This window comes from Geotrypetes seraphini, chromosome 1, assembly GCF_902459505.1.
Source record: "Geotrypetes seraphini chromosome 1, aGeoSer1.1, whole genome shotgun sequence".
In the NCBI taxonomy this organism is placed as follows: domain Eukaryota; kingdom Metazoa; phylum Chordata; class Amphibia; order Gymnophiona; family Dermophiidae; genus Geotrypetes; species Geotrypetes seraphini.
In genome coordinates this window covers 147266574-147289091 of record NC_047084.1, presented here as the reverse complement: position 1 = coordinate 147289091, position 22518 = coordinate 147266574, and the positions used below count along the sequence as shown (strand labels likewise).

General features: G+C 45.6%; 1 protein-coding gene across 4 annotated transcripts in view; it reads left to right on the top strand.

Moving 5' to 3' along the window:
- MGAT4D (MGAT4 family member D) overlaps window positions 1–22518 on the top strand; it is a 263615-nt gene that overhangs the window by 36884 nt on the left and 204213 nt on the right. For 2 of the 4 annotated variants that reach the window (XM_033939678.1, XM_033939662.1), the window contains exon 2: window positions 20155–20313. The exons of 1 other annotated variant lie outside the window; for it this stretch is intronic. In XM_033939678.1, coding sequence (XP_033795569.1) covers window positions 20277–20313 — 37 coding nt within the window. In that variant the 5' untranslated portion in view covers window positions 20155–20276. Of the gene's footprint in view, window positions 1–18247; window positions 18486–20154; window positions 20314–22518 lie in introns of those variants that run through there. One more of the 4 variants, XM_033939652.1, reaches the window with a different exon arrangement.

The window sequence follows — 22518 nt, the reverse complement described above, 5'->3', positions numbered from 1 at the left end:
CCAGTTTTTCCCTCTCTGCTTACACAGAGTCAGGGGTCTCTACTTCATCCCAACCTGCAGTCTCTACACCTGACAGCCTGGTACCTCTCAACTTAACCGCCACTCTACAGTTTTCTCAATCTGTATGGAACATTTTAGAGGCTTCTATTAAGTCTACCACTAGACAATGCTACAATCAGAAATGGACTAGATTTTCTGCTTGGTGCACCATTCATCATGAGGCGCCTCAATCTACCTCCTTGTCTTCCTTTTTGGATTACCTGTTCCATTTGTCTCAATCAGGCCTCAAATCCACATCCATTCAAGTCCATCTCAGTGCAATTGCTGCTTTTCATCAGCCTATCGAAGGGAAACCCCTTTCTGTGGTTTCCAGATTTATGAAAAGTCTTTTCAAGGTCAAACCACCTCTGAAACCTCCTCCAGTGGTTTGGGATCTCATTGTTTTTTTTGCTCAATTGATGAAGCCTCCTTTCGAACCAATGGCTTCGGCTCGTCTTAAATATCTCACTTGGAAAGTGATTTTTCTCATTTCTCTCACATCTGCTCGCAGTGTCTGTGAGCTACAAGCTTTAGTTGCATACCTTTCACAGTATTCCATCATTAAAAAATACTCGTAATAATTTCATGTTTATATACCCTTCTGTTCAGGCTTGTCATTATAAGAGCTTTTTAAATAAGACATTTGCTTTTCAACTAGGAAATATGAACTCTTGGTTAAGCCCCTTGATCTTTCAAATGTATTCTTATGTTTTTAGAAAGTTTCTAAAAACACACTTTTTTGATAAGTTTGTTACATAACTTTGATCTTAACTGTACATTTTTATTATGTTTTTTCTGAACTTATGTATATTTTACTGATTGTACAGTTCTTCTTGTGAACCGCCCAGAACTTTTATGGATGGGCGTTATATAAAAATAAAGTTGTTTTTAAACCGTATTTAATAACTCTATTCTGTTCCAACCACATCTGGTTCAACTAAGCATAAATGCAAAAATATACAGTTTCTTTTAAGTATATAGACAGACAAACTCTGTAAAATGTAAACTAAACTAAACCTTAGGCTTATATACCGCATCTTCTCTATAACAGTAGAGCTTGGCACGGTTTACAAGAAATTAGAAAAGAGAACTAATACAATATGGAATTGGAATAGTATGGAGAGGGGCGGAATTTACAATTTTGAAAATAGCCAAGTTATCAGATGTTTTCGAAATGGTTGGAAAGAGCCCGGATCGCACAGTTGAATAGGAAAATTATTCCACAGCTCGGTAATTTTTGAAAAGTAGAGACTTCCCTAATTTGCCAATGTAAGTATTGCCTTTCAACGTAGGAAATGACGTCATCCACGGAGCACGGATGCGAACAGCTTCACAAGCAGACTTGCTTGAAGAATTTTAGAAAGTTTGCGACTGCTGCATCACACATGCCCGAGTGTCTTCCCGTCCGACGCAGGACGCGCATCTCCGCAGTTCAGATAGCTAACAGAGAAGCCAACCAGGGGAGGTGGATGGGTTGTGAGAATAGCTGCCTGATGTTCCTGGGTAAACACCTGTTAGGGTAAGTAACTGAGCTTTATCCCAAGACAAGCAGGCAGCCTATTCTCAACATGTAGGTGACGTCCAAGCTAACCAGAATGGGATGGTGGGAGTGTTGGCAATTCAGGAGAATAAATTTTGTAACACTGCCTGGCCGAAATGGACTTCCCGTCTGGAAAAAGCATCCAGACAATAATGAGAGGTGAAAGTATGAACTGAGGACCAAGTGGCAGCATTGCAGATTTCCTCAATAGGAGTAGATCTAAGGAAAGCTACTGATGCCGCCATGGCTCTGAATTTATGGGCTGTGACTCGACTCTGTTGATGCAGTCCAGCCTGAGCATAGGAGAAAGAGATGCAAGCAGCTAACCAGTTGGAGATGGTGTGCTTGGACACACTCACTGAATATATACGGTAATTACAAGTCAGATACTTTTGAAGTGCAGATCTGTGTGGCTTAGTTCTTTGCAAGTAGAAAGCCAAAGCATGCTTACAGGCCAGAGTATGAAGAGCTGTTTCTCCAGGATGAGAATGAGACTTTGGAAAAAAAGCACTGGAAGTACAATGGATTGATTGAGATGAAATTCTGAAACCACTTTAGGTAAGAATTTAGGATGAGTACGGAGGACCACCTTGTCATGATAATAATAATCAGGAGCTGCGTGTCGAAGCAGCTCCTGATTGTTGAGGCCCGACTTTAGTACAGGAAGAGGCCATCGGAGCATACAGTGAGTGATTTCCTTCACTTGCCGGCGCTCCGGCTGCCCTCTCCTGCCTCTCCAGCTGTCCTCTCCTGTGCTTAATTCTCTACTCCATTCTCGTATTCAGAAATGGGCTTCTTATCATAACTATCGCTTTCAGCGTTTTGGTAATAAGCCTGGCCGTTTGTTAGCTCGCTTGATTCATACGCAGCACTGTTGTAAACCGATTTTGGCACTCTGAGATGCAGGGGGGTGGGATGGTCTCCCAGATGACTGCGGTGGTGAGGGTTCTCTATGATTATTATGCTAAGTTATATGCCTCGCCCCGGATGCACCTTTGGCCCTTATAGAAGACTATTTACAGTCATCTGGGATGCCACGTTTGACTGAGGGAGCAGTGGAGAGTTTGAACCAGCCTTTATCCTAGGACAAGCAGGCAGCATATTCTCTACATGTGGGTGACGTAATCCACTTTTCTTAAATGGACAATAGTGATTGCGTTGAAGTGTATTCTCCTGAAGTGGTTGGATGCAGAAGCTCCTGATATCTCCTTGTGGAGGACTCAAGTTTATTTCTTTTCTGATGAGGAAACGCAGAGACATTGTGGAGATTTCCTCCCCTCAGGGGCGTTTCTTTCAAAAGGCATGGGAACCCTTTTGGAACACCATGACTCCTCTGACGCAGAGTCGTCCATTGAATTCTTGATGCTTGAGTCCGTTAACTTCCATTTTGTTAGTCTTTTGTTTTGCTGTTTAGAGAATGACACTGGTTGGGAGGGAGGGGGATTCGTTGTTTCATCTTGTAAAACTTGGAAGTGTTTGCATTGTCTTTGTTTTCTTGTATTTAATAAAAATTATTTGAACATAAATAGACAAAAAAGTCACTACTCTGTGAAATGTTACTGTACACAACAACTTAATCAAAACAAGCCTCAGACACACTGACTAAATATATACGGTAATTACAAGTCAGATACTTTTAGCCAATAAGGCAACATATCCTTAATCATCGTCTCCTCTTACATGTTAACTGGGAAATTCAGTAAAAAAAACTCAGACATAGTCCAAGAAAAACCTGAACTCCACCTAACTGTAGAGTAAGGTATAATCACCAGTGTAACTCCACCTAACTGTAGAGTAAGGTATAATCACCAGTGTACAGTCACACAGCAGTGTGCCACAAAGTTAAACAAAAAAAGTGCACAAAACACAACACAAAAACATCAAAAAACAAAAAAGCCAAGTACTTAGCTGGAAAAAAGAATAGTAGTGGGTCCTCCAGGTCATTTCAGGAACTGTCTCAGCTCCAGTTGCACACATTCCGGTCTCTCAACGGCTGGCAGCCCACAGCAAGTCCAGAAAAAGATAGCCGTGCTTCTACACAGTCTTACACACGATACTTACAGGGGCCAACTTCAGTTGTAGCACACACTTGATCCCACAAGCAAACAGTTCTTCAGCCATGCCCAAAGGAAACCCAGCACAGTGTTTGTAGATTTCCCAGAGAGTACTCACAGCCAATGGAAAATAGAGAAGCAAAAACAAAACAAACCCTTCTTCAACAAGAGTCTTGTTTCACATTCAAATTGTTTCCTCAGGAAAAAGGGCTTCATAAGCACACAGCACATTCTTTTCCTTAACCATTCCTTACAATTGGTGTTTAAATTTTGACTAAACCTAGGGGTGACTCATCTAATCACAGGGTCCCAGATTTCAGAAATCCCTCTTATTATTCACTGATAAGACACAAGGACCATATGTAGCAAATAGAAAAGGTTTTATTTACCAAGATATAGTACAAAGTGTAATAGAAGGAAACTTTCACAATATAAAGATGTCGTATTGGAATATTACACACACCATATGGGCAAAAGCCAACTAAATAGCCTAGAATAATCAGACTTTAGAAAAATTGAAGGTATACAACCTCATTCTGTTGGTATTGGGTCATCTCTTCACTGATGTAAGGTGGAAAGGCACTGGCATGCACATGGTATGGTCACTGCCTAAAGATTTAAAATGAAAGTACACTTGGAAGTGTCCGTACCGAGTGCCATGGATGACAACACCAATGGAGTGGCCTAGTGATTAGAACCGCTGCCTCAGCACGCTGAGGTTGTGGGTTCAATCCCCGTGTCACTTCCTGTCACTTAATATTTCGTTGCCCCGGGTACCGTAGGTAGATTGTGAGCCCGCCAGGACAGGTAGGGAAAATATATAGAGTACCTGAATGTAAAAACTACCTTGATAGTATTGCAAAGGGTGGTATATAAGTACCTTAATAAACAAACATAAACACATGTGAGAATATATATTTGCTGTTCTTAGAGAACACCTGCTATAGGTAACTGTGCTTAACTGCTCCATAACTTGTTTCATTTTTAGTTGCTGGTGGTTTAATAACTATACTAATTCATCTCCAGTTGCTTTGAGTTTTGCTTAGTTAGTTTTGGTAACTGTTTCATTTTTCTGTTGTCTTAATATTTTGGCAACTTTGTGTTCCTGCATTTACTTTCAATTTGTTATTTGAAGATACGAATTTAAATAAGATTGTTTACATACTGCGCTGACAGAAGAATAAATGCTATATCAAGCCTCGGGTGACTTTTATGAAAGATCTTGAAGAAAACTGCATAGCTGTGGGACAGCATCATTAGCTCGCTCTACTTTGGGAAAACTATCCTCATAGGATATCACTAGAGAGCTAGGCAAATGTGGCAATAGCAGTAGCAGCAGCAGCCCTTAAAATACTGGGGGGGAGGGGGGTTACTCATTGGTGTGAATTTTTACCATGACATAGAACAGTGGTCTCAAACTCGTGGCCCGAGGGTCACATGCGGCCCGCCAGGTACTATTTTGAGGCCCTCGGTATGTTTATCATAATCACAAAAGTAAAATAAATCAGTTTCTTGATCATAATGTCTCTTTAGCTATAAATTACAATATTATTAATAAGACAGCCAAAAGGAAAGATTTATAAACTGTAAAGAACTTTTATCCCAGGACAAGCAGGCAGGTATTCTCACTAGTGGGCTCTGTCGGATGACATCACTAGTGGGTGATGTCATCCGACAGAGCCCCGATACGGACATCTTGCAAGCATGTCTTGCTTGAAGAAACTCAGAAGTTTCGAGATGCCCGCACCGCGCATGTGCCAGTGCCTTCCCGCCCGATGTACCGGGCGCGTCTCCTCAGTTCTTTTCTTTCCGCGGAGCTGAGAAGTTCTCTTCAATTCTGCGCTGACTGAAATTTCAGTATTTTGCCTTCTTTCCCCGCGTTTTATTGTTTTACTTACTTTCTTTGACTTTTATTTCTATTTAAAAAAAAAAAAAAAAAAAAAAGTTACAATTATTTCGTCCGGCGGTTCGGCCGGGCCGGCCTCGTGGCTGCGACCTAGCTCCTTCGACCTAGCAACGTCACTTTTCCGGCCTATGTCCCGGCCTATCACCGGTTTTAAAAAGTGCAGCAAGTGCCAGCGTGCGATTTCGTTGATGGACCCACACCGGCGCTGTCTTCAGTGTCTTGGTCCAGAACACGTTCCGAAATCGTGCCGGCCTTGTTCCACGCTCACAGCGCGCTCTTTTAAACGGCGCTGCTTACTTTGGGAGTCCATGTTTAAGATGGAATCTTCTAAGGAGCCATCTGCTTCGACTTCGACAGATGTTTCACCGGTCTGTTCGAAGCCTGCATCTGCGACTCATGCATCGAGCATCGTGAAGCCAGCATCGTTCACACCGGCTTCTGCATCGAGTTCAGCATCGGTTCCTGCTCCCGTCTCCTCGGTTCAGGTACCGCCTTCCACTGTTCCCCCCGTGGTCATAAAAGTGCCCAAAGCTACCAAGCAGAAGCACTCGACCACGAAGGAACGCGATGACCGTGCAGGAGGACCCCCTTTCGGTGCGGATCCCTCCATATCGGCATCGCTTAAATCCCTGCTCGAAGCTCAATTTGTTGAGCTCATGCGGACGATGGGACCGAGGCTTATCGCTAATATTCAGGGCGATACTACGGTCCCGGTCCCGGAGAGCGGTCCGCCCCCTCCTCCTCCTCCTCGTCGTTCGATTTCCCTGCTCGACGAGGGGGAGCGGCGGAGGGCGGCGGAACCCACTAGGCGGGCTTCCCTTTCTGACATGCCGCCTTTAGAGCCCATTACACCTCCACGTCACCAGGGTACTACATCGGCCCCTGATAATCGGAAGTCCTGGGCATACTGCATCGCAGGAGGAGTTCTTTCGCACTCCATACCAGACTTGGGTGGCACTGCGTGAGTCGGCATCGTTGCCTCCCATGCGCTCCACTGCATCGAGTCCAATCCATTCCTTCGAGGCTTCAAGGGATCGATCGATGCATCGAAGTTCACGTTCCCCATCCCGGCATCGGGAGGGGCATCGATCTCGACATTCTTCTAGACACTCCTCGCGTCATTCGGAGGTGTCTCCACAGAAGAAAATGCAGCGTATGGGATACTCATCCTCAGATTTATCCCAGCCAGAGGGACCGGAGTATGAAGAACCATCTACCTCATACTCTCCATGCCGCTCCCAGCTCTCCCTGGAACCGGAGGCTTCCACGTCTTCTAGTCCGTCTCGCCGGCCGGCCTTGGCGGACCAACTTTCCTTTTCATCCTTTCTCAGACAGATGGCGGATGACTTGGATGTGACCTTAGATACTGGGTCGAAGTACTCTAAGGAGTATCTGGACACCATGCATTTACCTCATCCTCCGGCGGAGACACTTCGGCTTCCCCTGCATAAGTTACTTGACCAGACTCTCATGCGGTGTTTGGAGACACCGTATTCCATACCTGCGGTACCTAGCAAGTTGGATGCTCGATACCGCATCGTGCACCACAAGGGGTTTGAGGGAGCTCAACTCTCTCATCAGTCCCTCCTAGTCGAGTCTTCCCTTAAACGTTCGCACCCCTCCCAAGTCTACGCTTCCGTGCCTCCTGGCAGGGAAGGGAGAACGATGGATAAGTTTGGTAGACGTATCTATCAAAATTCAATGATGGCGACTCGAGTGCTCAATTACAATTTTTTCTTCTCGTCCTATTTGGATTTTTTCTTGCCGGTACTCCGCAAGTTCACACCTTTCATCGATGCTGAGGCTCGGTTTGAGTTTGAGGAGGTGGTGGCGACCCTGTCCCAGTTGCGCCTCCAATTGATGCAATCCTCCTATGATGCTTTCGAGCTCTCGGCTCGTGCTGCGGCCTGCTCGGTCGCCATGCGTCGACTGGCTTGGCTTCGCACCATTGATATGGATCCGAATCTCCAAGACAGACTTGCAAATGTGCCTTGTGCGGGAGCGGATCTGTTCGATGAGTCTGTCGAGACTGTTACTAAAAAACTGTCAGACCACGAAAAATCTTTCCAGTCTATCATGAGGCCTAAGCCTAAACCACAACAGTCTCGTCCTTCTAGACCGCCTATAATCTACCAAAGGCGTTATCAACCAAGGCAGGCCCCTCCTGCGAGACAGCCTGCAAAGCGACAGCCGCCCCAGAAGACTCAGCAAAAGCCTCAAATGCCGGCTGCTCCCAAGGCTACTCAGCCTTTTTGACTCTCCTCCAGGGAGCATAACCGATCTCGTTCTGTCTACCCCATATTTTCCCATAGGGGGTCGTCTCCATCATTTTTGTCATCGATGGGAGGCGATCACCACGGACCTCTGGGTCCTCTCCATCGTAAGAGAGGGATACTCTCTTCATTTCCAACGGGTCCCCCCGGACCATCCTCCAAGAGAGTATCCTTCCAACTCCACACAGACCGCTCTTCTTCTCCAGGAAGCTCAGGCTTTGCTCCGGCTTCGGGCAGTCGAGCCGGTACCGGTGGATCAACAAAACCAGGGGTTTTACTCCCGGTACTTTCTGGTCCCGAAGAAGACGGGCGATCTGCGTCCCATTTTGGACCTTCGGGTCCTCAACAAGTTTTTGGTCAGGGAACGGTTCCGCATGCTGACCCTTGCCTCTCTTTATCCCCTCATCGAGCAGAACGATTGGTTATGCTCTCTGGACCTCAAGGAGGCCTACACTCACATCCCGATTCATCCGTCCTCCCGCAAGTTCCTCAGATTCCGGGTGGGACATCTGCATCTGCAGTATCGAGTGCTTCCCTTCGGCCTATCTTCGTCGCCCAGAGTCTTCACGAAGTGTCTGGTAGTGGTGGCCGCTGCACTCCGGAACATGGGTCTCCAGGTGTTCCCATACCTCGACGACTGGCTCATCAAGGCCCCGTCCGCTCCCAAGGTCATTTCGGCGACCTTGACTACCATTTGTTTTCTGCAGAGCTTGGGCTTCGAGATCAACTTTCCAAAGTCCCATCTTCAGCCCACCCAGTCTCTCCCCTTCATAGGGGCTGTCCTGGATACCATTCAACTTCGAGCATTCCTTCCTCCTCCACGCTTACATGCTCTCCTTCTACTCTGCCAGTCAGTGTCTTCTCGCCAATCCATCTCAGCGAGACACATGATGGTCCTTTTAGGCCACATGGCATCTACAGTTCATGTGACACCTTTTGCCAGGCTACATCTCAGGATCCCTCAATGGACTCTGGCATCTCAGTGGACTCAGGTGTCCGACCCGTTATCTCGTCACATTGTGGTCACTCCTGCTCTACGGCAGTCTCTTCTCTGGTGGATGACCTCTTCGAATCTATCCAGAGGTTTGCTGTTTCATTCTCCTCCCCATCAGAAAGTTCTAACGACCGATTCATCGAACTATGCATGGGGGGGCCCATCTGGATGGTCTTCGCACTCAGGGGTTCTGGACCAGTGCGGAACGACTCCATCAAATCAATCTTCTGGAGCTCAGGGCCATCTTCAATGCTCTCCAAGCTTTTCAACATCTGCTTCACGACATGGTGGTCCTTATTCGCACAGACAATCAGGTCGCCATGTATTATGTCAACAAACAAGGGGGCACGGGCTCGGCCCCTCTTTGTCAGGAAGCTCTTCGAGTCTGGGATTGGGCGGTTCGCCACAACACCTTCCTCAGAGCAGTCTACATTCAGGGGAAGGACAACGTCTTGGCAGACAAATTGAGTCGTCTACTTCAGCCTCACGAATGGACGCTCCACTCCGACCCCCTTCATCAGATCTTTGCTCAGTGGGGGACACCTCAGATAGACCTCTTTGCAGCCCCCCACAACTTCAAGCTGCCTCAATTTTGCTCCAGGATCTACACTCCTCATCGCCTAGAGGCAGATGCTTTTCTGCTGGATTGGAGCAAACGTTTCCTATATGCGTTTCCTCCTTTTCCTCTCATTCAAAAGACTCTAGTCAAATTGAGATTAGACCATGCCACCATGATTCTGATTGCTCCTCGGTGGCCCAGACAACCTTGGTTCTCCCTTCTACTTCAACTCAGCAGCAGGGAGCCAGTACTTCTTCCAGTGTTTCCTTCACTACTCACTCAACATCAAGGTTCACTACTTCATCCCAATCTGCAGTCCCTCCACCTGACAGCTTGGTTCCTTTCAACATAACTCCTCACCAGTTCTCTCAAGCAGTGAGGGAGGTCTTGGAGGCTTCCAGGAAGCCTGCTACTCGACAATGCTATTCCCAAAAATGGACTAGATTCTCTTCCTGGTGTATTTCCAATGCCACGGAACCTCAGCGAGCTTCCCTATCTTCTGTATTGGATTATCTTCTACACCTGTCCCAGTCTGGCCTCAAGTCTACCTCTATACGAGTCCACCTGAGTGCTATTGCGGCTTTCCATCAGCCTCTACAAGGGAAACCTTTGTCTGCTCATCCTGTGGTTTCCAAATTTATGAAAGGGCTTTTTTCATGTCAACCCTCCTCTCAAACCTCCTCCTGTGGTTTGGGATCTCAATGTTGTCCTGTCTCATCTTATGAAGCCTCCGTTTGAACCTCTCAACACGGCTCCACTCAAGTATCTCACCTGGAAGGTGGTTTTTCTAGTGGCCCTCACGTCAGCTCGTCGGGTCAGTGAGCTTCAGGCCCTAGTGGCGGATCCACCGTTCACCGTATTCCATCATGACAAGGTGGTTCTCCGTACTCATCCAAAATTCTTACCTAAAGTGGTCTCTGAATTTCACATCAACCAATCCATCGTGCTTCCGGTGTTCTTTCCAAAGCCTCATTCTCATCCTGGGGAATCTGCTTTGCACACTCTGGACTGTAAACGTGCTCTAGCTTTCTACTTGGATCGCACAAAGCCACACAGAACTGCTCCTCAACTTTTCGTCTCCTTTGATCCAAACAAGTTGGGACGACCGGTATCGAAGCGCACCATCTCCAACTGGATGGCGGCTTGTATCTCTTCCTGCTATGCCCAGGCTGGATTATCCCTTCCCTGTAAGGTCACAGCCCATAAGGTCAGAGCAATGGCAGCCTCTGTAGCCTTCCTCAGATCGACACCGATTGAGGAGATTTGTAAGGCTGCCACTTGGTCCTCGGTTCATACATTCACCTCTCATTATTGTCTGGATACTTTCTCCAGACGGGATGGACAGTTTGGCCAAACAGTGTTACAAAATTTGTTCTCTTAAGTTGCCAACTCTCCCACCATCCCATTGGGGTTAGCTTGGAGGTCACCCACTAGTGAGAATACCTGCCTGCTTGTCCTGGGATAAAGCAATGTTACTTACCGTAACAGTTGTTATCCAGGGACAGCAGGCAGCTATTCTCACGTCCCACCCACCTCCCCTGGGTTGGCTTCTCAGGCTAGCTACCTGAACTGAGGAGATGCGCCCGGTACATCGGGCGGGAAGGCACTGGCGCATGCGCGGTGCGGGCATCTCGAAACTTCTGAGTTTCTTCAAGCAAGACATGCTTGCAAGATGTCCGTATCGGGGCTCTGTCGGATGACATCACCCACTAGTGATGTCATCCGACAGAGCCCACTAGTGAGAATAGCTGCCTGCTGTCCCTGGATAACAACTGTTACGGTAAGTAACATTGCTATCTAGTCTGTAGTTTTTTTTTTTATTTTTTATTAGTATTTGATGAATCGCTTATTCGGGTTGCTAAGCGATTTACAATTACATAAAATAATGCTATATACTTTTAAACAGGTACCTTCAGACTTACAAATCAAAGACAGACACGAAACAAGAGGGATAGAGGGGCAAAGTTACATGTTCATGGTTTAAGAAAAAAAGATTAAAGCTAGGAAAAAACAATAGGATGGGTAAAAGATTGAGCCATTGACTGTTGAACCATTGTTCCTGGCCCTTCAGAATAAACTGCAGCTTTGGGGAATCCTTCCATTTTCACTTTTGGGTCGGGTGCATCTTTATAACATGCTTATTGTCCCGTGTTGGTTATATGTCTTTCAGGTCCTTCCTCTTAATTTAACCTCTCGGGATGAACGCTGGCTGGAACGCTTGGTTCAGAGCTTTCTTTGGGCTGGGAAGCGGCCTCGCCTGCCTTATAAATGGGCGGCAGCTCCATGGTGCAAGGGTGGCCTGGGTTTGTTAACCTTCGCTATCTGACTATTGGCTGTGGAATGCGCCATATCAATGATCTATTCAGGGGTACTTCTGCTTTCACCAACACCTCTTTGGAACTTTTCTGTTTTCGAACTACTCACTTTAGTGCATACCTTCACTCTATTCCTTCTTCCTTGCCTGAGTCTCTCCCGTCTTCCTTGCCTGAGTGCTACACCATCCCCTGCGGAGGGTTTGGCACTGGGTCTGTAAATATCACTCTATTTCTGCTTCTATAACTCCTTTTCTGCCTATCCGCTTTAATAGCTCATTTCTCCCCAGAGTTGATGGGCCGAGTTTTGCTCGATGGGAAACAAGGGGCATTCATTATGTGTTTCAGTTGGTTGATGATGATGGCAAAATTAAGTCTTTTTGCACAGCTGTGGGACGAATTGGATCTCCCACCCACTGATTATTTTGCTTATGTACAAATTCACCATTACATTTCTTCTTTACCCTCTAGTTCTTTGCAGGCCTCTTGCCAAGAGATGCTGTCTGACGCTTTTACCATTGGTTCCCAACTTCCTGTTCCCCTTAAATTCCATCATCGCCATCTGAAGGATGAGTCCCCCTTGTTTGACCATTCTAAATTGCGGGATGCTTGGGCTCGTGACCTTGCAGTGGAATTGCCTGATAATGTGCTTTTGCAGGCTGTCCGTAGGTTGCCTGTTTTTCGAAAATATACAACCTTTTGGGAGCAACACTATAAGTTAATCTTCCGTTTGTACATTTCTCCTAAGAGGGCTTATCTCTCTGGATTTCGTGAGACTGCTGCTTGTCTTCGATGCCAAGCCGCTGAAGCGGGCTTGGGACATATGTTCTGGACTTGCCCTGATATTCAATACTTTTGGACTGCCATTTTTATTTTTGTTGAGCGCATTTTGGAACATTACAATTCAACGCTCGCCTTTGCTCTTATTTGGAGCTGTTCCCCATTATTACCCTCGCACAAGGGGGACTGCTGCTTTTCTTAAGTGGACTGTCCTCGTTGCCTTGAAATGTATCTTGCTGAAATGGCTTGAGGGTGAGGCGCCGGATTACTCGATCTGGCGGTGCCGGATGATTACCCTCCTGATGTAGGAACGAAGAGATGTGACGGACTTTTCTTCTCTCCCAGGGTGCGTCTTTCAATGCACCTGGGAACTTTTTTGGACTACCATGACTCCCTTGGCTCATAGCCGATTGCTTAACTGTTGATTTCTTGTTCATTTGTATCATTCTGTTCCAGTTGGTATGCCTTTATCATTTGTATTATATCTTTGCCTATGTTGGTGTTGTGTTTGGAAGGAAGACCTGGGGGGGTGGTTACATAAGGGGGGTGAGTTACAAAGCAAAATTTGAGCTTGTTTTCGCTTCATCTTATGTACTTTCTTGCCTTTTTTGATGAGCTCAATAAAATATATCTGAACATAAACTGTAAAGAGTTTTACCTGATGCAAAATTGTCATTTTTTAAATAAGACATTAACTATTTTTACTGATGTTTTCCAAGTACCAACAAATCCAAAAGGTGTCCCTGCAAAGGGTTTGAGTTTGAGACCACTGACATAGAAGAACAAATGATTCAGTCAAGCCAGGTACATTTTGGCACTTCTATATTGCAAGTTTCAAAGGGCACTTAAGTAGCACTTTACAAGAAGCAGAAAATCATTATTAATTCCTGTGACAGTCATCATAAAATCATAAATAAGGACATTACAGTATAATAATTTATCAACTAATAGGCACTTACAGAGAACATGCTTTTTTCTTTTCTTTTTTAAAGAAACAAAGGATGGTAATTGTAAGGGAAAAACTGTATTTGTTCCCTAAACCTCAGTTTATTACTGTAAGAATCCAGTAATGGATTGTCTGCAAAATTTTGTGTGGCACTTTTACTTTCTCCAAGGAAAAGGAAACTATGGGGCCTCTTCTATTAAACTGCGCTAGTAGTTTCTAGCGTGGGGAGCTGCACTGAATGGCCCACGCTGCTCCCGACGCTCGCAGAGTTCCTATGAGCGTTGGGAGCAGCGCAGGCCATTCAGCGCAGTTTAATAGAAGAGGGGGATAGTGTTTTCACGGTTGGGTGATAGCATCCGACAGAGCAAAGAAACAGAGAAAAATAAAAACAGATAAAGACTATCTTCCTATGCATGCCATCTACTATCCTTTCCTCTCCCATAGAAACGATGTGTTCTTTTCCCAAGCTTTTTCAAATTCAGATACAATCTTCGTCTCCCTCAATACTTCCACCAGGAGGCTGTTCCATGAATTTACCACTCTTTCGGTGAATAATTTTTTTCCTCAGGTTACTTCTGAGTTTGCCTTCCTTCACCTTCATTCACTTTCCAGCACAGATTGCCATAAGTATATGTGATGTCCTAGTGCTCATATCAAAAGCAAAATGATCTCTAAAAAGAGCAAATTACAATAAACTATTCAACCAAAAAGTAAACTGTTCAAGAATAGTGTTTCACATACAGTCAGACATGTGTAATTTCACCAGAGACCGAGGTCTCTATAGCCAGACCCACCGTCTGATCATTGTGTATGAAATAAAGGTTAGACTGGGTTGGGCCCATGTGCCTAAGGCCCCGCCCATAGGAGGGCCCAAGGCAACTGGGCCAATTCCGGTTGGTCCAGGCACCTAAGGCCCCTCCTGGGGGTGGGGCTTGAGGCGCCTGGGCCAATCGTGCACTAAGGCCCACCATTCTGCAGATGGCAGGCCTGCCGGGCGGACGAGCTTGGACCCGTCCGACCATCCTTCTTTCAGGTAAAGGGGGGGTGGGGGGGTATCGCAGGGTCGGGGGGGACGATTATGGGTTCGGTGGGCAGGAGAGCCTGGGATCCCGTTTGCCTGTATCTTAGTGGGGGGAAGGGGGGTTGCTGGGCTCCCAAGAAAGTATTCCCCAAACCTTGAAGAAGGTTCAAGATCCTGCTACCCCGGGGAAAAAGTCCTTCACCTGTTTTAGGTGTGGGAAATCTGGGCATATGCAAAAGCAATGTAGGGTCAAGTTGACACTTACAAACTCTCGTAGTAAGGCAGGAAGTTATTCCGAACCCTATGAAATACAGGTCCACATAAATGGCCTGAAGGTTAGGGCTCTATTGGACATAGGGGCAGAACAGTCTGTCATGTCTAGGGCTTGCTGGGATCTGGGAAGGAAAAGGGGTCCCTTTAGCAAAATGCCAGACAAGGTGACAGTGGTCTGTGTCCACGGGGGAAAAAAGGCCTACCCCAGATATCTAATCCCGGTACAATATCAGGGGAAGGTGCAAACTTTGGGGGTAGCCGTTATTCCCGAGGCTCCTGCCGCTTTGATTCTAGGCCGCGATTGGGTGGGTCTGGGAAAAAACATCGAGCAAAAGAGAATCTCTGAAGCCTAGATGGAGAAAGAGAGACCCAAGTGTACCCTTATGGCTAGGGAGGGATCTAAGGAAAGGCCCGGGAGAAAGGGGTCCCGTAAATGGTATTCTCCGCAGGGAGGAAGGGCCCGTTCTCACTGGTGCCCCACGATTAGGTGGGCTCCCTTGTCAGAATATGCGCAAACACCTACGTATGCCTATGATAAAGCTGCGGGGTGTGATGTGTATGCAGCGCAGGATGCAGTGGTAGAAGCTAGAAGTAGATTATTAATACCTACTGACATTCAGATGTCACCACCACCAGGGGCTTACTTGAGAGTAGCCCCACGTTCAGGACTAGCATCCCGTCATGCTATTGATGTAGGGGCGGGAGTCATTGACCCGGACTATCGGGGTAATATAAATGTCCTTCTGATAAATAATGCTGACGAAGAGTTTTAGGTCAAAAGAGGTGACTGCATTGCTCAAGTGATTTGCGAGCGAATTTGGCGCCCTAAACTGGAGCAATGGAAGCAATTGTTACCTACACGCAGAGGGTCTAAGGGGTTTGGTTCCTCTGAGGCTCCATTAGGAAGGGCCATCATATCTCCAGGCCCAATAATTCCACAGCCTGACCAAGACTCGCTGTCAGTCATAGAAAAGGCTGTGGAACAACAGTTCAGTAGACTGCAGCGGGAATTAGCCCAGGGTCAGGAGGGCCAGAAACAACAATGGCAACAAGCCGTCCAGGAGGTGGAGGGAAGCCTGGGGGATAAATTACGGAAAGCTCTTTTACTCCAGGACCAATTATTAAGATCTACTCTGGAGGAAAATTTCCAACCGTGTCAAGAGGATCTGCATTCTCTGTTAGAAAACACACAGGGATTAAAAGAACAGATTGGGCATATTGAATGCCAGGTAGGAGAGCAGCCAGATCCAACACCAGTAGTTAAAAGACATTGCCTGTGCTGTAGGACAGGTACGGGAGAAGGTAGGAAAAATGCAACTACAAGTAAAACAAATGGGAGAGGGTGTACTCAAAAAAAATGAGTGAGCTCATCTCAGGCTTTGGATCCAGGGTGGATTCTTTAGCGCAGTGTTCTTCAACCTTTTTACACCTATGGACCGGCGGAAATAAAATAATTATTTCGTGGACCGGCAAACTAAGAAGACTGAAATTTTTAAAAACCCCATTGCCGTCCCATCCCCGCGAGCTTGGTCCCATTAACCATCTGATCCCATCCGCACAAGCCTCAAATAGTTATGATTTTATATTGAACATATTTTATTCAAGTATAAAAAGAAACAATATTCTATACAATTGTCATTTTATAAATACAAATAATACAGGGCAAAGATCAACAAAACCCCTGTCTCCCCTCCCCTTCACATATAGCCCCTCTACTATCAAGAAAACTGAATAAGCCAAATTATTACAGAATGCTACACAAATATCATGTAACAGAATACCACAGTCACACATGACAGGAATGATGTTAGGGGAGTGGAACTAGGGCAACTGCCCCCTGGTCAGAGAGAGCCCTAAGCCAGCTGGAAGCTAAAGACGCACTGCCTGGGCTTTGCGCTCCCCAGTTATGTCTAACATCAGCTCTAGCAGGATACATATTTTAAATCTGATATATTCTAATCACAAGATAGAAATAAAATTATTTTTTTCTACCTTTTGTCGTCTCTGGTTTCTGCTTTCATCTTCTTTTCACTCTCTTCCATCCAGCGTCTGCCCTCTGTCTCTTCAATCCAGCATCTGTCTCTTCCATCCACTGTCTGCCCTCTACCCCTCTCCCTTCCGTATGGTATCTACGTTCTTTCTATGCCCCTCTCTCCTACACCAGATCTAGCATCTTTGTCCCTCTTTCCTTATTTTTCATCTGACCCCCCCTTCCCAGCATCAATCTCTTTCTACTTTGTCATTCCTCTGTCTCTCCCCTTTCTCTCATCTGATCTCTCCATTCCATCCTGACTCCTTCCCCTCCTCTAATCTCCCTGCCAGCTGTTTCCTTCCAATGTTCCTCCTCCCCTGTCCAGCAGTACCTTCTCCCTTTCTTCCTCCTCTTATCCAACAGTAACTCTCGTCCCTTCCCTTTCCCTTCTCCCCTGTCAGCAGTAGCCCCTTCCCCTCCCTTGTCCAGGAGTACCCCTTCTCCCTTTCCTCCTCCTCTTATCCAACAGTAATTCTCGTCCCTTCCCTTTCCCTTCTCCCCTGTCAGCAGTAGCCCCTTCCCCTCCCTTGTCCAGGAGCACCCCTACTCCCTTCCCTCCTCTCTCCAGCAAATGTTTCCTCTATGTAGGCTAGCGGCAGCTCTGTGTGCTTTTAACTTCGGCACACAGCTGCCCCTAAGCTTTATTTTAGCCGCGGTTTCATGAGGCAGCCTCGGGGCCTTTGGTAGGCCGGCCCACATCGCATCATCGAAACGGGCCGGCCTACCAAAGGCCCCGAGGCTGCCTCATGAAACCGCGGCTAAAATACTGCTTAGGGGCAGCTGTGTGCCGAAGTTAAAAGCACACAGAGCTGCCCCTGCTTGTCTGGGGGTGTGGAGACACGCGGCAGGAGTAGGAGGTGGAAGGCAGGAGTGCCGGCATAGCGACGGCAACAGGAAGTTGCACGTCAGCTGACGCCGGCACTTTTTGATGCGGCGGGGACCCGAATCCTTTGCGGACCGGCAACATTTTTTTGCGGACCGACACCGGTCCACGGACCAGCGGTTGAAGAACTGTGCTTTAGAGCAAGGATTCCTCCTCCTAACCGATCCTGAGGCGGTAGCTCAAGCGCAAGAATTACAGAAAGGGGGAGATTGTTATACCCCAGATTCTGGTCCTTCCATGGGGAGGAAGGGCAATCGCAATAGAAATTATTAATTTCCAAGACTGATGCTTGGGCCTAAATCAAATTGGAAAAAAAAAGGAAAAGAGGAGAAAAATCCGGATAAGCATAGGACCACCCCTAGCAGTCATTTAAGGGGGGGGGGGTATGTGATATGCAAGGTGTGCCTGCTAGGACTGTCCCTAGTATAAAGCCCATGTCCAGAGCAGATAGTTCCCCTGCTGTTCAGTTTAAACCACAGGGTAACCTTTTGCCTGCCATTCCTCCTGTATCCAGCAGAGGGAGCCCTAGTGCCAGTCTCCAGGTTTCCCTTCCCCCTCGTAATCAGGGAAAGAGAAACAGGATATCCGGCACACCTGAGCGTTTGGGGCGTGGTTGCCAGCTCCTAAACCTCAGGTCTGCCCTGCTGGAAAGGGAGAAGGAAAGCTGGAGTGAACCAAGGCAGTTGCAAAGCTCAGGGCTGGGAGCTCTGCCAAGCTGTTCTGTACCTGAATGTATGGAACTGGTAGAGGCAGGAGCAGAGACGCCTACAGTCCCTTTGGAAGAGTTACAGGCCATGGAACTGGAGTTGGAGCCGGAGTCACTTAACAGGGATACCTTCCAGTGTGCAGCCCATGGAAGTCTGTTAATCCAAGGCAAGTGCAAGTGACCATAAACTCTTATGCTGGATTACAAATATCCAGGTTTTCCTGGCAGGACTATTTTTGGTAGTACAGACTGTTTTGTAGTCAAGGTGGTGGGGGTTAGCCCCAAGTTAAATGTGGAGGGATAGAGGGCCATATTTTGGTAACATTCCATCACGTGGAGCACACCATCTTGTCCAGCACTACTGCGGCTGGAGGAATCAGTGCTGAGGCAGTGGTTCAGGCACAAGTCTTTTTGATAGAAAATAAGGACTTATGCTGGGACTATATTTTGGCTATACAGAGAAACCTTATTGTTTGGAACTCTGACAGAAAAGTATCCCTTTTTGTGGAGACTTAAGGTTTCTGATTTTGTTTTTTTTTTCTTTTTCTGTTTTGATTCCCTCTCATTGGAGAGATAGTACACTGCAATAGGATTAATAAGTTTGTCTAAACTGAATGTTCAGAGACTTTCCTATTGGCGGTCATCACCTGATAAAGTATATCTCTTGATTTCTTGGTTTTTGTGGACTGATTTAAAGCTGAAGTTTAAAGCAACCGTTCTGTTTTGTGCTACAAAGTAAATCCAGTCCAGGTTTTGAATTTTTACTTTTCTGACTCAAGTGTGCTTTCTTTTGCTGGAACCTGCCTTATCATTCCTTGTGTCGCTCGTGGCAGCACACAAGAGCCAATTTCCTTGTCCCAGCGGCTCGGGACCCATTGCCCTGGCCCCGCAGGTGACAAGACGTAGTGGTGGTCTGAGTATTTAAACAGTTGACCGTAGAGGCAGGCCATTTAAATCTCTTTTGCTCGCTCTCTCTCTCGCTCTCATGCAGTGTTCTCCCCAGAAAGATTTTCCTGCCTGGTAGGACGGGGAAAATGAGGGGCTCCTTTTACTAAGCTGCAATAGCGTTTTTAGCGCATGCAGAATTGCTGCGCTACACGGCTAGAGCCAACGCCAGCTCAATGCTGGCGTTAGCATCTACCACGTGCGGCAATTCTGCGCGAGCTAAGCACGCGGTAAAACTGCTATCGCAGCTTAGTAAAAGGAGCCCTAAATGTGTACTATTTGTATTAGTTAATTATTATTAGTTATTTTCCAATGCTCAATATGGCAGCCTTTCTTAAGGTTTGACACTTGTTCCATAATTGTTTATTAAATTTAAGAAGTATCCAATTCTAGAAGTGAATAATTAGATATTTGCCCTCTTTCAAATGGTAAAGAGCAGCGTCTCTCAAACTTTGTTAACTCCGGCACACTAAAAGGAGCAAATGTTTTTTGTGGCACACTAAATGCAGCAAATGTTTTTCATGGCTGGAAAAAATTTCTGGGGAGAACACTGATGCTGTTAGTTTTCAAGGTCCAATCACGTCAAAGAATGATGCTTATCTGGGCAGTTGTATAATAAAAAGAATGGATAAGATAACATGAGAAGTGAAATTGTCATGAATCAGAGGGATACACATACCCTGTAGGTCCTAAGGGGTAAAAATCCTGAAAGGCTCCTCTAGTTCCAGGGGGACCACGCCAGATTGGAGCAACGTGTTCCTACCTGACTGTCTGTTACACTCTTTGAGGGCACAGGTGTGGCAAGATGTGTGACCCACTGCAATGAATTTGCTTATTAATCAAATATATAGTTTTCCTTTTATAAACCATGTCAAATGTGTTTCTCTGTAGGCAATGAAATAGACATCTACCAGAAGCAATTCTTAGATCATCAAAGGCTTTTGTTTGCTGAAAAAGAAAAGAAAAGATTATCACATGGGCTAAGTACTGCTCTGAACAAACTTAAGCATGCGATGGCAGAGAGGAGAAACACAACTCTGAATCATACAGGTTCGTGAGAATACAGTGAAAATCTAGCATCATTAATATCATTTTTATACACATAAAAGAATCAGCAAAAATAACATTGAATTTCATATTTGGTTTTGAAGGAAATACAAACATATTTGCAGAGTTCAAATAATTTGCAGAAACAAAACTTGCACACCATGATGATACCCAGCTCAAGCCATTAACATAATTCTAGTCAGGACCATAATAATAATAATTTTATTTTTATATACCGCCAAAGCCATAGTAGTTCGAGGCGGTTTACAAGAAGAGCTGGACAGTCATAGAAACATAGAAAATGACGGCAGAAAAGGGCCATAGCCCATCAAGTCTGCCGCTTGTAAGATGCCTAAGCCGGTCTGGAGAGTTGCTAAATAAGGAGAAATTAGGTTCTTACCTGCTAATTTACTTTCTTTTAGCCTCTCCAGATCAGCATAAGACCCCACCCTGTCTTTTGTAGTGTCGTTCTGGGTGTTGCGCATGCAGATTTTGTTTTTTCTGCGGGTTCTAGTATTTTTCTAGGGCTGGGGAGAATTAAAGAACAGCGGCTGAGGCTCAGCTGGCGTAGCTGGAGACATTTTCTTGCTGGGATCTCTCCTTTGCATTTTCCAACAGCATTCAGGTATATTAGTTGCTACTCCTGTTTGGAGTCTTGTTTATTTCTGTTTACAGTTCTTAGTTCTGCTTGACCATTCGGCAGACTGAGGAATTAGGGGGAGTAATCTATTAAGTACCATTCCAAAGTTTTGTCTCAGTCTCCACCTTCTGGTCATGATGAGATATAACCCGCTTGTAAGATGCCTATGCCGGTCTGGAGAGGCTAAAAGAAACTAAATTAGCAGGTAAGAACCTAATTTCTCCTTTTGTTTGTTTATTTTGTTTACACCACAACACCAATGTGGGTGGGAGATGGCAAAGGGGGTGAAGAAGCTATAAAATAAACCCAACAGGATGTTTGGAAAAAAAAAACACTCAATTGGGCAGGAAAATCGAATAAAAAAAAAATCGAGTTAATAGGCTGAATCGAATCGAAATTTTTTTTCCCTGAATTGGGCAGCACTAGTCCTCACAGCTGGAGGACATTGAAATGCAGGTGCCTGCTCTTCTGAGCAAGGACTGCCTATTGTATGTTAAAATGTACAGCACTGCGTATGCCTTTCAGCGCTATAGAAATAATAAATAGTAGTAGAAATGAGCTTGCAGGAGACAGTTTAGCAGTAGAGGTCATGGAATTAGGTAATTTACCTGAACAATCACTGTCTGAAGAAATGGAAACTGCTTTGTTGCCTTTGCCAAGGCTTTTTTTTTGACGCAAGAATTTGGCTGCTTGTCTCTGGGAAAGTTTGAGACTGCGGGTTCTGCTTTGAGAACTTACCTTGGACATTTGACAGAGGACTCTGAGTTTGGCCAGACCAGGCTGGCAGAAGAAACTTTACTTTTCTTTGTTTGTTGTCCTGAATGAGAAATAAACTCTATTTTGGAAAGCTTACCTGTTTTGCCATTCTGACTTATTATATTTTATGGTAAGGCCACCAGGACAGGGTCTACATCTCATTTGGGGAAGCACGCCAGTCCCTGTCACGCCATGTGCCAGTCCCTGTCATAGTCCAAGGGATTGCCACGCTACAATATACGGGGGTTACAAATGTACAGAAAGAGATAGAAATAAGCTTTAAAAATATAGAGTGGTTAAAGACTGCTTGTGTGTGTGTGTCAGAGAGAAAGGACAGTTTACCTGCATTAATGTGTGTCTGGATAGGTGAGCGGCTGTGTCTGTGAGAAGACAAGAGTCCAGAGGAAAGAGAGAGAAGGTTTTAACTTCTTATATTTATAAGTTTGAGACTTGTTCTAAAAATAGAATCTATTGATAAGTACCCCTATCGTTTGTAAACTGTTTGAAACAATGGTAAATAAGGTGTGTGGGGCAGAGAGAGTGGAGTTGCTGTTAATTTCCAGTTTCACTCTGACAGTGGTTTCTGATTAACCATGACTATGGGCTAGATCAGTGGTCTCAAACTCCAACCCTTTGCAGGGCCACATTTTGGATTTTTAGGTAGTTGGAGGGCCTCAGAAAAAATAGTTAACATCTTATTAAAGAAATGACAATTTTGCATGAGTTATAGTTAATAAATCTTTATAGTTAATAAATCTTTCCTTTTGGCTAAGTCTTAATAATAATATTGTAATTTATAGCTAAAGAGACAT